At 41.3% G+C, this 18,531-nt stretch overlaps 1 protein-coding gene across 1 annotated transcript in view; it reads left to right on the forward strand.

Moving 5' to 3' along the window:
* The window catches only part of banp (BTG3 associated nuclear protein), a 39,018-nt gene that overhangs the window by 2,633 nt on the left and 17,854 nt on the right, over window positions 1-18,531 (forward strand). The window contains exons 2-11 of the mRNA XM_070971690.1: window positions 263-341; window positions 664-773; window positions 889-1,088; window positions 1,317-1,406; window positions 1,593-1,765; window positions 3,451-3,690; window positions 5,756-5,914; window positions 8,350-8,471; window positions 10,654-10,725; window positions 14,059-14,103. Of these exons, the coding sequence (XP_070827791.1) occupies window positions 272-341; window positions 664-773; window positions 889-1,088; window positions 1,317-1,406; window positions 1,593-1,765; window positions 3,451-3,690; window positions 5,756-5,914; window positions 8,350-8,471; window positions 10,654-10,725; window positions 14,059-14,103 (1,281 nt within the window). The 5' untranslated portion in view covers window positions 263-271. The remainder of the gene's footprint in view (window positions 1-262; window positions 342-663; window positions 774-888; window positions 1,089-1,316; window positions 1,407-1,592; window positions 1,766-3,450; window positions 3,691-5,755; window positions 5,915-8,349; window positions 8,472-10,653; window positions 10,726-14,058; window positions 14,104-18,531) is intronic.

The raw sequence follows: 18,531 nt of genomic DNA on the forward strand, positions 1-18,531 counted from the left end.
TGGTGCTACATTAAAACAGTGCCAGAGTTGAACAGTGCTACTGCTTGTGTTCAGCAGCTGCTTTAGCGTTGCTTCTTACAGATGTGGATGCAGCAGTCTGTTGCTGAAGGAGCTGCTTAGGGCTCCCGCTGTCTTGTGCAGGGGGTGAGAGGGGTTGTCTATGATGTCAGCTTACCTCACATCCTCCTCTCACCTCTCTTCTCTAGTGTGTCAGTCATGTCTTATTTTGTGGTCTTGTTAAGTTAAAGTTTTCACATTTCAGCTGTGAACGATGGCTGAACAAGAGTTGGATGAAATCGTACAGATAACAGTGGAGGACTTTAATCAGGAGGACCACACAGGTAAGAGTCCTGTGAAACAATTTGAAAACTCATTATTTTTCTCACTGGATTTTTATTTTTTCTTTGTTACCAGATATGATCAGATTCCATATTAGGAAAGTGCCGCATCAGGCATGGATATTTAAACGTGAACAATTTTAGAAATTTTCATGTAATTGAAGTTTTAATGTTAACTTATTTTAGGCTAAACACTGTGAACTGTGTAACAGCAGATGTTCAATGCTTCTCACTGGGACTCAAAGAGGAGCACAGCTTCAGTCTGATGAAATCCAACAAGATGTCGTGTTGTTTTGATGATGTCTCTATATTTGATTCATTGAAGATGTGCTGGACAATCATGAAGATGATGAAGAAAGGCCTCAGAAGAAAAAGAGGAAATTAAGCAGCAGTCAGGAGAATAATAACAATAACCAAGACATATCGTTTATTAAGGTACCAACTCTGTATAATTGACACTGTCAAAGCTCATACATTTTTTATAGATTTAGAATAGGAAAGTATTTATTACTTTTTGCAACAAACTGCATTATGTTATTTGTGTTTCCAGAACCTGTTGGTCTCATTCACCGCATCAATCACCCAGCGATTGGAGGGAATTGAGTCAAAGTTACAGGCTCTGGATGCTACATGCAAAGCCCTTAAACGCAAACTAGACAGCATGGTTCCCTGTGCAAAGAGTCCTATCCAGGTTCCTATGGTTGCAGGGTCTCCTCAGGGGGCCACCCAAACTTGGAACAAAGTACGATGGTAAGGTAACAGTGCTGGCACATCTGTTCAGGCTTAGAGTGCATACAAATGGAGATAAAATAATTCCCAGGCCTAAGTAGATGTAGTCTTTTATGATGCAGAGACATTGTCCTTTTAGCCATTTTCATTTGTGATTACAGGAGTTAGCAGGCCACAAAGCTGTTTAAGACCGTACAGAGTGTGCATAAATGTGCCATTTAACCAGTCTGTTTTGATTTTTTTCTTCAGTGTTGTTCCACAAACAAATGTGATAGTAAGCAGTGAAACCCCGAAGGGCACTAGCCAAGAAGACACCCCTCTGGAGAACCTGCTCAGCAAGTGAGTGGCTCACATTCATACTTACATGCCTAATAAAATAGAAATCCTTTCAAACACAGCGGCTTCCCTCATTTTCAGTCCAGGCAATAGAGGCCTATACATAATCTGAATTTCTCATTTACAGTAGCCTCTGCCATGATCTGTGTGTATGTTAGACCTACAGATGACAATTTTTTTTCCTTTCAGCACAGTGACCAGGAGGCGGCAGAACACAATCCTGGTAAAAGTGCCGGGCCCTGAGGAGAGTCAGGAAGAACAAGAGAGTGGCTCAGAGGCCAGTGACTCTGTTTCTAATGGAGGCCATTCCAGCAATGCGCAAAATGGCCAAAATGTGACACTTATCACACTCAATGCAGAAGGTATGACTTCACTCTGCTGACATAGATACAGAAACACACATATTTAGAGGTCCAAGCAGCAAAAAATGCAGCAAAGCAGCTTGTGCCCTATTGTTTTTGTTCTCATCAGGGGTCCAATCAGCATTGCTCACTGCTGGAGTTCTCGTCATGGTTTTTTTCTTCTTATTCATTCTTCTTATAATTTTTCTCTGCTGAAAGTATTTGTCCAGCAAAAACTCTCAGACTCAGGCACATTAAGTGACACTCATTGACGTCAGAGTGACGCTGTAACATTCAGGTTTACATTTTTGTAGTTATCTGCTTGGCTTCAAGTCAAAATTCTTTTATCATCGAGTAATCTGCATCTGATCTTCTGCTCTATAAAAGGCAAATTTAGCTATCTTCTTGGACCCTGATTATTGCCACTTGTGGCTATATTTGTCTTTGCTCTTTTTTCCCTTGTAGTCAGTTTTTTTTCTTTTAACCTTTAGGCCAGATTTCTCCAGTAATGGTTAAGAAAATACAAAACATGAACGTGTTACCTCAACAAAAAGAGCATGACTTCTCGTTCGGTGTGGCTTCTCAGCACTGGGAGGCTCAAGTCACCCAGCTCACTGATAACAACAACAGTGTGAACACACACACACACACACACACACACACACACACACACACACAGTAGTAGCAAGGTCATCTGTGTCAGCTCTGTAATATGGTAATAGATTTCTGGGGTAGTTATCTTGAATTATGTTTAGCACTTACAAATGTTAAAAATCTTTTTAGTTTGCGTCTCATTCACACATCGATGGCAGAGAGCATGTGACAGGGAGTGATTTGGTGTACAGAGTCAGTTTACGTGTCTTTCCCAAAAAAACTTACTTTGACATCTGGTCTGGAAGAATTGGGGAATGTACTGCCAACCCTGCGGTTAGTGGACAGCCAGCTTTATCTGCTGCGTCACAGCCCCAAAATAATTGCTTTCGAATGATTTTGTTAAAATTGGACTTATTTAATAAGGCTAACGTGAGTCTTTCAGATGGTCTCCACATTGAATCGAAAGCAATCTGCGCTGTTGTGTCTGATGTTCATGTCCCTGTGGTTTTGACTCCGGCTGTATTGATAAATGCTTTGTTTGGTCATTCATGTTTTCAGTAGCTTTGCTCATGGTTCTGGCGGAGCCTGAGAGAGAATAGTTCATTTCTAATTGTGAAAACCTAAATTAAGTCCATATTGTTGTTGTATTTGCTGTGATTATTGGTTTGGTTATTTTCAGTCGACTTGGGAAGTTCTTGGTTATCTTCAAAGGCAAACTATTATTCATTTATTTGCAGCTGTGGGTTACCATGATAAAACTGTGTTAGTCAGCATTAGCTAGATGGTACCATGTGGTGTTCAGAACAGTGTGTCTGATGCTTTATTTGTGTGTTTGTTTGTGTGTGTGGTGGACTTAACAGCTAGCATGCACTGTGAGCAAACAGCCAAACCACATATTCTGCTTTTTAATACCTTTAATAATAACACTGTTTTGCCCATAGTTCACCTAATTCCCCTTTACTGCCACAAGGGTGTGCTATTGTATTACATGAAGCATCTCAGTGGCTCTGTACCAGTGTAAGAGTGTAATGTCTATACAAGAAGATTTTTTTTGTCATATAGATGTAGATGTGTTTATAACATTTGTAATGTGTTACTTCTGTTTCCTCTAGATGATTACCCAGGGGGCACCTGGTTGGGAGATGAGAATAACCCAGAGATGCGAGTTCGTTGCCCAGTGTCTCCAGCTGACATGCTCCATATCACCACAAACTGCCGGACAGCAGAGAAAATGGCACTGACGCTGTTGGACTACCTGTTCCATCGGGAAATCCAGGCCATGTCGAATCTTTCTGGCCAGGGCAAACATGGCAAGAAGCAGCTAGACCCACTCATGATCTACGGCATTCGCTGTAAGTCCTCCTGCATCACTGACACCATAACCATCTAGTATCGACAAGTGTAGCGGTGTCATGCCACCTGTTTCACTCCGTGATATGTTTTTGACAAAATGGAGGAAGACATCCAGCATGTCCTCTGGTCAAGTGTTTCTGAGCGGTTTGAACTGGCCGGTTTTTGATAACTTACAACCCTTATTCCAAAAACATTGGGATGCTGTGTGAAATTTTAATAAACACACTCAGATGACAACAGTGCAAAGACAATATATTTAATATTTTACCTCATCAACTTCATTGGTTTTTGTAAATATCTGCTTATTCTGAATTTGATGCAGCAACATGTTTCAAACTAGTTGGGAGAGGAGTTAAAAAATACTGGGAAAGTGGAATGGACCAAAAACACCTGTTTGCAAGATCTACAGGTAAACACGTTCATTGGTAACAGGTGATAATGTCATGATTGGGTATGAAAGGGGCATCCTGGAAAGGCTCAGTCGTTCACAAGCGAGGATGGAGGGAGGCTCACCACTTTGTGAACACATGATTGTATGAGATATGCTCATCTAGGCTCGGGAACACATCGTAAAACTGATGTCAGTAAACACAGTTAGTTTGCAAATGCTTGCATTCTGTTTTTATTTACATTTTACACAGCATCCAACTTTTTTCAAATTGGGGTTGTAATTGGCAAAATGACCCACTTGTGACTGCCAAGGCGGTGTTGAGTAACCACTGTTTATCTCATGATTATTACATGATTTCTGCACTGTTTAAATTATACCAATAAATTTCAGTCAGCCAGGGTTTAAATCCTTGCCCCCTTACTGAACTCTCAGAGACCTTCCCACTTTTCATCCTTGTTCCATTACAAAGCGGCACCGAATTGAACACAGAAATAGACTGCAGTCTGTGTTCCCAAGGCGGGTTACAGCAACATGCATTCATCACTGCACACACGCATAAATGTGCAACACATTTTATGACATACCAGACTCTAAATGACAAGCACATGTCTGGGAGAAAGATCCTAATGGAGTCACCCTCAATTCAGTGAACGCTTTGATTCGTGATTAAGCAGAGTCAGGGTTATGATGGTAGGGAGAAGGATATTTCTGAAAGTCCTGTGGCCTTATGCTATATTTATATGGCTTATAATTCAGGGTAAGCAGGGCCTATGTTAGCTGTAGCCTTCCTTCAGAGTGCAGTTTATGCCCCCTGCAGGAGGGTTTAGTAAATATCCCCATGACATACATAAGAGTTTGTATACTTGGTTACCTTATTTCCTGTCAGCAGTGTGGGTGTGTAGTTACAAGCAGATTTGGCCTGACATTGAGGTATGCATAGGCTGGAGCAGGGCCAGTTGACTTTTGGGTGACTCATTCTGCCTGCCTTTCAAAAAAAAAGGAAAAGGAATGAAGGAGCAACTGGCCTGCCTGCCTGTACAGGACCCATCAGGTTGAAAGGGCTGCCGTACACTGTCATCCCACTATGCCCAGATACCACTGAGCGGCCCTTCTGTCTCATTTTCTACCCTCAGGCTGTAGTTGCGTTGTTAATTTTTGTAGAAATGAGCTGTCAAGGGGCTCACGCCCTTTAAACAATTCATAACATTGAGGTAGACAGCCACTAAATGCAGCTGCATCCAGTCTCACCTGTGCATATCTCCACAGAGGTGCCGTCTCAGATTTATGGTTACACTGCTTGTCAAAGGTTGTGGAGTAGACGTAAACAGAAATAGGACAGTTGTTTCCTTAAGTTTTCATTAAAATGTACATTGGTTGAAAATGAAGTGGCCCTTTTATAAACACTTTGTTCTATAATCAGACAGGTTAATTATGTCAAGCGTGTATGTATGTTATTCGATTGCAGTAGTCTGGTGTGACAGACTGAACACTGTATGTAGGCTATAGGACTGTGTGACTTAAGAATTTAAGACTGAGTGTACCAACAAGCCTCCAATATATGTGTACGCCAAGAAACAAAAGTCACATGTCATAGTAAAAGAAAACTTCATCAATAATCACTTGTTTGTACAATGTTTATGTGAGCACCTTTTGACCTCTCTGTGTGCCCACAGGCCACTTGTTCCACAAATTTGGTATCACTGAGTCAGACTGGTACCGCATCAAACAAAGCATCGACTCCAAGTGTCGCACCGCCTGGAGGCGCAAGCAGCGCGGCCAGAGTCTGGCTGTCAAGAGCTTCTCCAAACGCACACCTCGCAGTACAGGTGGAGGTAAAGTACACATCATTATCAGGCTGCTATGATGCATGTATGTTTCTGTGTTGTGTCTGTACTGCATGTACCCTGAACAGTGAAGGCTGGAGTTGATTATTTGTCCACTTTGCCACATTAATATGTATAGAAAGGGCAATGATTTCCTTGAAACTACTATATTTGCTACTATATTAAGACGCTGTTATTAACACTACCTGACAGCTAGATAGAGACAAATAGAAAGACAGACACAGTCAGAGAGACGTTGAATCCAAAGTGAAAATGATGTGTAGTGTAGTTCTCGAATCTAAGATGTTTTTCAAAGGTACTTTCTAGGATATTTATTTTTTGGGCCCAAGACAATATTTAGTGTGTGTCACTCTTTATCCAAACATATTGTGAAAAAAACTTAACACAGAGCAAGCCAGCATGAGCCAGAGAGTATGGCAATTCACTACATGCAAACATGCAAATCACGCAGATTTGTACTCACAGGTTATCTATTGAGCTTAAACACTACATCATGTTTTAAAAACCTCACTCATGTCAAACTTTAAAGCTTGTAAATTTTTGTCTTTAAGAAGTCTTTGGAACCTTCTGACACCTTTCTTGTGAAATGCTTTGGGAGTGATCACTTTTATCTCTGTGGTCTAAGAAAATGAATGCCTACCTGACTCCACTCTCATAAATCTTTATCAGCTGATAGCGTTGCTATGTTTCGGCGGTTGTTTTCCAGTCAAACAAAGTGCACGGTTATGAGAATCAAGAGACGTGTTGTGCTCTTTCTTTTGCTTTGGGGGGAGTGATGCTACCACTGGTTTTCAGTTGTAGTGTTGCATGTTAAATTAGCTGGCTTGTAGTTATGAAACTCTGTAACTTTGAGCTGTGATTTTGAACTGGTGCAAAACCAACTTGAAAGGAATGGATATAAGTGTTTTATGTCTGCAAACTCTTAACTTTGTCACCTTGATAGCCAAAGCTTTCTTATGATTTTGACCAAAGTTTTCCCTGAAGAGCTGCAACTGAATTGTCATTTCCATAAAAACTTACTGTAGTGTTACATTGGTGCAAACTTTGGCATGACTGAACTACCAGTGAACTACAAGGTACATAAATTACAATGTGCCTTTTTCTCACTGATTGACTGCTTTGCAAAGACAAATGCTTGAAAGGTCCTTTTTTCTCTCTCACTTCCTATCCAGTTACTTTTAAGCAGGAAAATGACTGAATGCAAAGAGTCAACAAACTCAGTCACATGCGTGAACTCAGGCTGCTCTTGTTTCATTAGCTGTATGAAGGCTATTTTAAGGCCTGAGCCCAAATGCAGATACAGTGTGTATTGCTGCAGATGGTTGTCATCTGCACACAATGCCTGCTGTCCTTCCCTCCCTGTGAGCCATCACCTCTCACCTCTGACCAGGGAAAAGTAAGACTGCAGGGGAAACCCAAATATCCTGTGAGCACACACTAGGGGTGGGCCCTGCCTTTTCAGGCCACACACACCCAAGAGTGTTCAACACAAATACTAGTTCAGATGGTCCATGCACAAACATGCAAACTCATTCCCTCCTTAATCGGATCACATGTTAATGGGCAGGAAATAGGCAATTCTTCTGCTTTTTAAGCCATTATTTATCAGTGAGCCAGCAAGTAGAGCAGAGCAAAAACTTCCGTAAGCCACCTGGCTCTTTCTTCCTAGCCTGGCAAACACAAGTACTGAGGGATTGTTTACATAATACAATACATTGCAGTAATAACGACGGATGGGAGACAGCCTTACCTTTGAAAGCAGCATGACACAAAACTGACCTTTTGAGCTGTGTGTGATAAGTTCCTTAAGGTTTATGTCATTTAAAACGACATTCCCTGAGTGTTTGTTTGTTTGTTTTATGCTGAAAGAAGCATTTCTTGCAAGAAATTACCTCAGATCCTCACACATCTTACAAGAGAAGGTGTGATATGGTTTATTTTGTGTACTGTGGTGTCGTCTTCACTGTCACTGAGTCATCTGCTGTCTTTGATTGCTGACATAGTGTCTTGACATCTTTGGGTTGGTTTGGAGCTGCGCTGGGTGATGTGATGGGTCCATGCAGGAGATTCAGACTGCTGGTGTGACAGCGGGTGTTTAGACTGAGGCCTTGAGTTTGTGTTTGGCTGCTAGACCATAAATGTGTTTGGATGGCTAACTGGAGAGTCCTTGTTGTGTATTTAGGCCTTTGATAAAGTATAAACATGCCATCATCCAGCAGATGGTCTGGGCATTGGCCAGGTTTTTTACAAGAGGTTGCGAAGGGCCCTTGCATGACCATGTCTGGGTGTGTGTCAGTTTGTGTGTCTGTGTCTTAGAGACCTAATTCTTATTTTTTGTGTCCTTGAATCTTGTGCACTGTATTCCTGATGTGCCTCCACTGTACACATGAGCGCACCACTGACCGTACTGTCCTCCTAACCAGAGGGAGGCATGGCAGAAGAAGCGGCCCACATTGAGACTGCCACCCAGCAGACCTTGCACTACACACTGGCCAATCAGCAGGTCCAGTTCCACCGTATTGGCGAGGATGGACAAGTTCAGGTGGTGAGTGTCAGACATTTTATCCCTCGATCCTTCTCTGAATCCAATCCAAGTATTGTCTAACAGTAGGAGTATGAGCAGCATCCTCTCTCACAATATTTATCAGATGGATAATTTTTTTCTCATATGCTTAGTTTTCTTGTTGCTGTCATATGAGGGTCCCATAGGGCTGGATTTGTGGTGCAGGGGGACAGATCAGGCCCTGTGACATAGCATTCTGCAGAAATATCTCCCAAATATCTAATTTTATGGGATGTGGGGAACCAGTTGATTAAACTCAATGGCCTGTTGATGATCTGAAAGGTATCAGATTTTTGAAGTGACTCTGTGTCTGTGGCATTGATCAAACTGATAAAGTGCCAGTTATCTGTTCAATGTGTATCACAGAGGTTACAGTCATGAATTGACTGAGACCAGCTTGGCCCACTCTGTTTACTTGTTTGAGTATTCAAACAGCTCAGTGACAGATGCACACAAGCTGTGAGACAATGTTTGTCATGATGGGTGTTTCATGAGGAGATAAATGAGATTTTTTTCTCCTAGTGCTACAAGTGCATGTGAGTGAGTTGCAAAGTCAGTGTTACCAACTAAAAAACGGGATTTGTCATTATAACACATCATCTGATTATACTACATGAACATCAGAGAAGTCATTTTCATTCTACTGTGAGGTGCCACCTCTGTTTCTGGGTTTATTCACCGTATGTAATGACAGTGCTACAATTCTACCTCATAATTTACAGCATTGAGTATTTCTGCTGTTAATAGGTTGCTGCATGTTGCATGGGTCTGGAGGTACTGATGATAGGTAACCTGCCAGAGAAAGGAACAAACATCTATAAAGGATAGATGGTGGACAGACAGGAAGCAAAAGTTAGGGAGAAGGTGGAAGGACGGAACAGAATGCAGGGTGCAGCTGAGCCTGAAATTTACGAGTCCTGCCAATACAGCAGAGGAAACAAAGTATACTTCTGACGGTGATTCAGTGCTGCAACCATCATCTGATAATTGCTGAGCTAAAAATGAAAAAACTTGTGTTGTTGCCAGATTACACGTACCACACTAGGGCTCCTTAGTTCATTATATTTAATCGTATCTCTGTACATTGCAGCTAAAACTGAACTTAAAGCACAGGTTCAAACAAAGTTACACCATTGGTGCTGGCCCAGAGATGGAGTTACCCCATTTGCCATTGCTCTTTCAAAATGAATGGGAGTGAACAGTCCTGAATTATGTCCTCAGGAGGCAGAAGTGCCATGATCGGTCAATTCTCCTGCAAGCAGGAGGAGGCTGTTCACATAGCGCCGGTCAACAAGTGATTCTGCTCCTCTGCTCTTTTCTAATTGCATGAAGAGCTGATCTTTATAATGCCCTCATTGATTTATAATGCAGAGCTTGTTATGTGATCCTGGGTAATCAGGGCATCGCTTCTTCTGCATCAATCAAGGGGCTTCTCATGCCTGTGTGGTGCATGCGCATCTTGTCTCACTCTCCCTGTTTTGACAACTGACAAATATATGCAGTACGTCTGTAGTTTACAAAACACGGACACAAACAGTTGTGATACTATTTGGCAAAAGGCAAGCAGGGGATGGATATTACATCAGAATCAGATGATTTTTATCAAAAATAACATTTATATCATTTATAATAGTTGTCAGGGTTCTTCTTTCCAGATTCACTCAGCAGAGCAGATGCTGAAAGGATCATGAACCAATTTCCATTCCGTTTGAGATAAAAGAAGAAATACTTTATACAAATTTAATCAACATCTTGTCTTTGTTTGCCTAAATTGGTCTCGCTGGAACTCGTTTGCCTTTTTCTTCCTCCTTTACAGCTCAGAGTTAGATTACCATACTACAGGAAGCTCTGAAGCAATTCCATAACATATTGACACACACACACACACACACACACACACACACACACACACACACACACTGAAAAGAATTACACCTAACTTCATTTGCATAATCATCACCTGTTTTGTTAAAAATGTATGAGTGCCTGAATTTTTTTTTTTTAAGACAGACTTGAAAGTTCTTTAAGATATCCTTTAACCACAATTACTAATTGTATTGTAGATTTCATTGTTGATGAGAATGGTGTTCCTTGATTTATTGATCACATTTATGTTAACTGTCCCAGCTGCAGCCGTGTCTCATCCTTCATCTGCTCCTCTCAGATTCCACAGGGTCAGCTGCACATTGCCCAGGTGCCACAAGGAGAGGAGGTGCAGATCACACAGGACAGCGAGGCAAGTGTGTGTGCGTGCACATGTGTGCCTGTGCATGTGTGTGTTTCAGAATGAGAGAGAGAGAGAGAGAGAGAGAAGAGAAACAATCAGCCACTCCTTTTTTGAGTCACTCTTCCTGCTGTATTGAATTTCTTAGCAAACACATCAGGAGTCTCCAAACAGAACCTAACTGTTACAGTGAAGTCACTCTTGAGAAGAAGCGGTTAGCTGGGAAGAAAAATAACGTTGTGTGGGAATGTCACTATGTTGTGTTGGAAGTCTGGTTTGTAATTTGGTCGACTTCTGGCTGGCTGATGACTTGCATTATTTGACCGGCTATTTGAAATAATCATATTTGTGTGGACATGTACGTTCAGCAACTGCACCCTTGATGGCCCTCAGACATAAGTCAGTGTCTATGTGATTACAAGTGTCTTATACAGTGCATTATGTAGGTCAGTAACGAGACCTGCTGTGCAGCACATTACTCCACCAGGCTGCAGTATCCTTTAAAGAGGCTCTTTGTCATGTTGAAAGCTTACCAAGTGTTTCTTCAGAAAACTAGGGTTGATCCTCCGACAGCTGTGTGGAAGAAGAAGAATTCTAATTTGTGGCTACACCCAGTTCCCAATGATTGATCAAATTTGGGATTGCACAATTCACATTTTGGAGACTATAAACTACCTCTAAGTCTACCTAAAAGAAAGAAAAGGAAGTGCGGTTAAATAGAGCTTACTGTTACTTTTCATCTGTCAAATAAGTACGGTAGGAGGAAAACTTTTATGTGTCCTTTGAGTCTTGTTTGTCTCTGTTTGCCCATGCAAATAGCCATCCCAATGTAGCATAACACACCCGAGTAATACCTGACAACATTTAAGTCATTAGTGAATTTTAGCAAAAACAGATGTTCCCTATAGAGCATCTTAATGTTTATATATCCGCCTGCTTATGCACGGGGTTATGACTGTAGTTTCCACATAATGCTCAGATGTCTAATGTCCCCCGCCAGACATGCACGCCGCATGCACACACAGTGTCGGCCTGCCAGTTGAAATCAAAATCTAACTCCAAAACCACGCAGACTGCTGGAGAGGAATTTCCACATCAGCATCATTGTTAGTGATTTTTTGAGGATGTGGGAGAGCGATTTATCTCAAGGCGCCAGTCTGCGTACACACACGCGCACGTAATCACATACTGTATGTGATCCTTGCCACAAATGCAGGGACATGCATGAGGGGCTACATGAGCTACATCTGCTTGTTGATTAAAAATTAATCCCAATCTGAATGAAGCATGATAAAAGACATGGTTAGCAGCTCATGTCACAAGGCAGAAAGAAGCTAACCTGGACGTGTGGCTTCTCTAGTTTGCACATGGCATGGAGCTTCATATTGACTGTAAACAATACCTAATCTAGTATGATTCAACTATCAGAATCATCAGTAATGTAATGTAATGGTCATAACTGAGGAGTTATCTTGCATGTAGCATGCTGCCTATATACTCGTCACCAAACTAGTTAGGTAAGATTTGGTCATATGCATATGTGGAGATTTTTATTCACAGGGCATCCCACTTCTTATATCATTCAGCATGAATTATTTCCACAACTCCACAAATTTCATATGGGTGATGTAAACAGCATATTGTGGTTGTATTTCCCGAATGCTACCTCATTCTGAAATAGAGCATTTTCCGATTAAGATGTGCAATTTGCCAGTAATATTTGGGTTTTAGGACCATTCTTTGGATATGCACTGTTTACAGCACATTCAGAGTGTGTCTCATTGGGGTTTTTCCCGCACCTTGGACCACATGTCCTCTTGCTTACGGTCAGTTCTGTGTGTTGCCAACAGTTTGCATTTTGAGGTAGAGATGTGTGCACAAAACAAAAGGCATCATTTCTGGACAAAACACACACCTACTTTTAAACATTTTGAAAGATTTGGATGTCAACAGGTTTTTGGATATGCGCAAATATTGCAACACCGACCTTTTCAAAAAGGGGGTTGATCGAATGAAAGAGAGAGGCTGTGTTTGTCAATGAACAGCTGCATGTCAACAGGAATGTTTGGGTAGCATTGATTTTCATTAGCCATTTAAACACCTTAGTGGGAATATTGTCTTTTTTTGGAATAAAGGCTCTGGGCCTTTCCATCTCATATTTAATTTGGTCTAACTTTAGCAGTTCTCGACTACTCATATCTATGTAGCCACAACAGCAAAATAAAAGTTATCATTATTAGTAGTATTTCTTCCTCCAGAGGGGCAGCTCAGCCAAAGAGGGTAAATGGGCTGTTGCTCGGGCAGCTTCAGCATGGCCGTGTGCACGTCCTTACATACACGCACGACACTTATGCAAAAGCAATTGACACCTTGACCAAGTGTTTTTCTCATTTCCTATTCAATGTTGCTAAAGGACACTCAGAGGAAGAAATGCATGATTGAGTGAGAGAGACCGAGTGAATTGGAGGCAGAAAAGCTCTAAAGCCTTTCCTGCTCTTTGTGGCTGAGCCCAGATTTTCTTCTCCTCTCTCCTTTTTATTCCATGATATTGTTTGTTTTTTGGAGTTCAAAGCTTAGCAACAAAATCCCACTTCTCCCAACTGCCACTCATAGAATATGTTTTCATTAGGAAAGGGCCCCTTTCATCAAAGACATTGGTTTTAGCGTGCTTGAAAAGGAAATGAGCTGTTTTAGAGATTACACTGCTCTCTGGCCATATGGCAGCTCAGACAGCACTTGATATATACATGAAATACAATTAGCAAGAGAAAACAGCTGAAACTTGGGGTCGGCTAAATATGGCTTATATGATGTGCTCTCTAATGTGGTCTTGTTAACATCACTGTGGGTGTTCAGAAACTTTATGATGGTCATTGCATCTTGATGAGACAGCGATGTGCTTGTGCCTGTGCAAACGGGCATCTGTTTTTGTTTACGGGAGCATCGATGTAGCCAGAAATGACAGAGTAGTTGACGTATACACAAAGACATTGCATCCACTTCTCTCTCTGTCCTGTCACTTTGTATAAACTGCCAAACCCTGCATGCTCAGAATCCTGTAAAAACAGTTCTGACACGTCTGAGATATTGATATTGTCATGCTACACGTTGCATAGTGACCACAAGAGTTCAGTTTGACACTATTTAAGGGCTTGAATTACCTTGGGACAATACAGGTTTTAGTAATCCATAGTCCACACAGGTTAAGGTGAATAGGAGGGCAAACAAGAAAGATATGTCTTTTTTACGGCTTTATGTTTGCTAGTTAAGAAAGCTAAATGATTGCGTGTATACGTATAATATGGCATCAGCCTTTTGACGTGACGTATCACTTGTCTGTTTCAGGGAAACCTCCAGATCCACCAGGTACACGTTGGTCAGGATGGACAGGTAAGAGCACTTTTACAGGTAGTGAATGTAAATAAATCAAATAATAAGTAAGATAATAATTATAATTGGTGTCTGCTGTTCATGATAAACCACATATTTGCATCACTTCTTACTTTCGTGTATGGATTACAAATCCTTAAAAAAAAATTTAAAATAACGGTGGTCTGCTTTGCACAGTAGTCAAATGATTCATATGGCTGATGCCTCATGCAGGTGAAACAGCTTTAAGACCGCTTGCATCATTTTGTAAAAGCAAAACCCCAAATTCATGATTAAAAAAACATAAGCATCACCATCGACGATCAAATACTCGCTAAATATCATATGCTCCATTTTGAAAAACTGCTTAATCTCTAAAAATCGTTCGTGATGCTGCATCGCCTCCCTTGAGGAGCCCTGTTACGCTCAGCTCAGCAAAAGTAAAACGAGCCACTCGGTCAACCACTCTGAGCCGAGTGCAGAATTCCAAAGTGAGAGACCTCCCTTGTCAAATCATCTTCAGTTTCATGGCCATAAAACGAACAATTTCCCAACAGAACTAATAACATCTACAAATTGTCAAACTTTCTCCTGTCTGGCAAAACATTGAATATTTTCACAGCAAGCATGCATACATTTGTGAATTAGTACTGGAGGGGGGCGAGCAAAGATGATTGTGCTTCTATGCTTTCACTGACTAAGTATTTTGTACTCTCTTAATGTCTAATTCTCATATTAATTTATTACTCCACCTACCTGCCCAGGGACAATGGGTGGGAAAAAGGCAATTTGCTCCAACCTGGTACATTACATCTTTCCTTGTTTTATAAACAGTTAAAGTTTTTTTTTTGTCCCTCTTCAAATAATGATACATGAAACATGGCCCCAAGCTCTAAGCGTTGTCTGAGCAGGCTCTTCATTTTTCTTGTTCTGCACATCTGAAGAGACGTCCTGTCCCAACCGTAACTCTCAGTGACATGACTGACTAGTCCAATTAGGATGAAGTCTATTTTACTAGTAAATGACACATCTAACATAAAATGGCAGCCACTTCGTAATACTTAATTTAGAGATGCACATATACCACTTTTTCCTTGCTGATACAGAGCACCGATATGAGTACTTAATAATACCATTAGAGCTCTAACATGCTGAGTACACACACACATTTGTATCTTTGTCCCCATGGGGACATTGTCTTTGCCCTATCCTTGCCCTAACACCATGAATCAGGTGGGTTTTTCAGTGTCAGGAAAACATCTCTTGATGGCTGCAGCTAAGGCTCCTGTTGTTTTGATGACATGGTCCTCATCTGTTTCTTTGGTCAAAAGTCTCTGTAGCACGTTCACAGCAGGACTCCCATCTGATGCCAAAGCATCAGAGGAGCTCACTTGTTAACTCTCAAATGGAGCCAGAACAGATGGAGTCTTTTCCAGAAGTGTCCACTGGTGAGTGCTGAGATTGTCAGGGAGGTCATATTTGGACCTAAATATTCCCAGAGCCTCTCGATGTGAGACTGTTTGGTAATACTGTTTCTGTGATGTGGTGACGGCTGGGAATCTCATACTTCGGCTCCAGTACACTGAGAAGATGACGAAATCCCATATTGTCTATAACTGACAGCAGCTGGTCATCAGAAGCAATGTACTGGGTTAAGAGCTTATGTTGTCCTCACTGGCTGTTGGTTGTCTCTGGACTCTTGCGCCACCAGCGCTTGCTGTAAATTTGCCATTTCCTGCTGCTAGCAGTAGCAGATTCCTTGAACTCTGCGTTGTGTTGGTTCTTTAGATGTTTTATTGATGTCTGAATGGGGAGGTTGTTGTTATATCTGCTGCCTCAGTAGCAGCAAATCTTTCAGTTCAGTTGAAAAATCGCTCCTCTTCATAACGAAAGGGTCACATCTGACTTTTGTTCTGATTTTCTGTGTGCACTTTTCTCTCATAATTTCATCTAAACTAACCCAGTAAGAACTTTCCTTCATCTTAACCATTGCATTTTTCACTTCCTGCCCTCTGCCTGAATTTAAGGTCACATGACTGCAAGTAACCTAATGTCAAATTGTTTCTTCAAATGAAGCGATACTGTATTCTTTACAGCTTTAAGAGGTGGTTCTAAAGAAATGTATAGCCAAATTCTTTTTCTGGACCTATTTGTGGAATGATTGCACAGCTCTTGTTTGCCCTGTTTTCACCACTTTGTTTTTCCATGTGACTGCAGCCGGAAGATGCTGAACGTTTGCACTTTTGCCATTCAGGGTAGTGAACCTTGGCGACATCTGTGTTTTTTGATGTCACCTGTGTCGTGTCTGGTGTGCTGTCGCTGTGAGTGTGGCATCCCTGATGTAGGGCTCATAGAGACAGATGGTGAAATAAAATGCAAATGAAGCCACATACAGAACAAATCAAACCGTTGTATTGCACATCACCTAAGAAATAAAAGCTCAATATTTTGTATAGTTTGGTATGTAAAGGCGCACTGTGGAGTTGTCCTATCAACAAAAAAAAATTTCTGTTCACATTAAGTGTTACTCACCAGCATGCATTGTGTGTGTCCTTGAGCTCTAACAAATATGTTGAAAGCAGTGTTTAGCAGTCTTCATCTTCTCTGTCTTTGTTTTCTTTGCTGTCTCAGCTGCATATTTTGGCATTTACCACCACCTGTAAATCAGTGTTGGTAAAGAACAGTGTGAAACCAGATAAACAAAGCATAAAAGGGGTGCACCACTGGAAGTCTGAAACTCCACAGGGGTTTGTTTCAGCTCATTGTTATTAATATATGATGCAGATATATTAAATTGATGAAGTTAGTCTGTTTTTCTGCGGATGAGCATGTCGACAAACACAATAGACATCTCTCAATAGCTGTTTGATACAATCTACCATACAGTCTGATACAATAATGATAAGCTTATTAGAAACACACACACACACACACACACACACATACATACACACACACATGCACACGCACGCGCGCGCACACACACACACACACACACACACACACACACACACACTTTGCTGTTTTTAGTGTTCTCCCTGTGTCTGTGACTTTGTTCGTCCCTCTCCCCTCCTCCTCCTCTCTCTTGGATGTTTTGGACCGAGGGCCCTTCCTGTTTCTCTGTTCTTTCCTCTGAGATCCAAGCGAGTCTCGATCAAAGCAGAGCCGGCTTGTGTATGACCATTGCAGGCCACATGTGGACGCCTGAAGACCAACACATAATTTTACATTCATGATTTCATCATGTTTGTCCAGAAGTAAAGCTTTAAGGAGGGAAGTTCTTTCTCACGCTGCCCGTCTGGTGGTTTAACTGTTTTGTGTTATTTTGTTAGGACAGGTGTTTTTGTGTAACAGCCAACAGAGGCCCTTTATCTTATAAAAATGTGAGTAAAGGCTACACATACTCACCGTTGGGGTCATTACTAGGAAATTACACATTATCATTCATGTTTTAAAGGCAATGAGTTCCGCATGGCCCCCTAAGAAAAGTAGCTACACTGTTCATTACATTTGCGTTACGCCCTACAACAGTTGTGTTACTTGCATTAACTGAGTTACTAAATGTTTTAGGGCTAACGCTGTGTTCAAACAAACAAAAGGGCGGCATGAAAAAACAACCGCCTCCCCTCATTCGTGTCGTTTTATTCTGCACCTGCACCAAAAACGCAGAGTTGTCCGTAAAAAGTTAAACGTGGCTCAGCCTGTGCTGCAGGGCAGTACAGCCTCACCAGCAGGCGCGGCGCGGTGTTGGCCCTTCAAAGACATGCAAGCACACAGTCTTACTAGATTATTTTGTAACATGAACAAGATCATTCTGCTGTTTACCCATCGATTGTCACAACAGAGCATTACATGATTATTGCTGTGAAACCTTTCCAGAGTTGCAACATTGTGATAAACCACTGTGCTGTGTCTCAGCATCTGATAAGGTTCCAAACTCATAGAACTATTACTGAAACCAACCTCATTGGATCATATTTCATCATTTCACCAGTATCTTAAACAACGCCCCTGCCAACACAGCCCCAGGTTTATAGTAAAAAACGAGTCTACAGCCTTAAATTCAGATTTTGTGAGTTGTTTTTGCCGCTTTGTTGGCTCGGTCACATGCACTCTGCATATAATTCATAAACTGCTGGCATGAACTGTAGGCAGAATAAGACAAAGGAGATTTTTCCATCGACGTTTTCAAAGCTTAAGAATGTAATGCAAGTAGCAACCTATTTGTTCATTCAGTCAAGTAATGCCTTACTTTCTTCCAGTGCAGTAGGTAGTAATGTGATTACAATAACATTATTCTCATTACATTACAGTGTCTGTACACTGCATTGGAAAACTTAAGACAGTCATCACCCTTTCTGTGTAATATATCAAAATATGAGCAGGAGAAGTTAAAGCCACCCATTGTCTGGAACAGTATGTTTTCAGCTGCTCAGTTCTCCATTTTAT

Source organism: Chaetodon trifascialis, chromosome 10 (genome assembly GCF_039877785.1).
Source record: "Chaetodon trifascialis isolate fChaTrf1 chromosome 10, fChaTrf1.hap1, whole genome shotgun sequence".
In the NCBI taxonomy this organism is placed as follows: Eukaryota; Metazoa; Chordata; class Actinopteri; order Chaetodontiformes; family Chaetodontidae; genus Chaetodon; species Chaetodon trifascialis.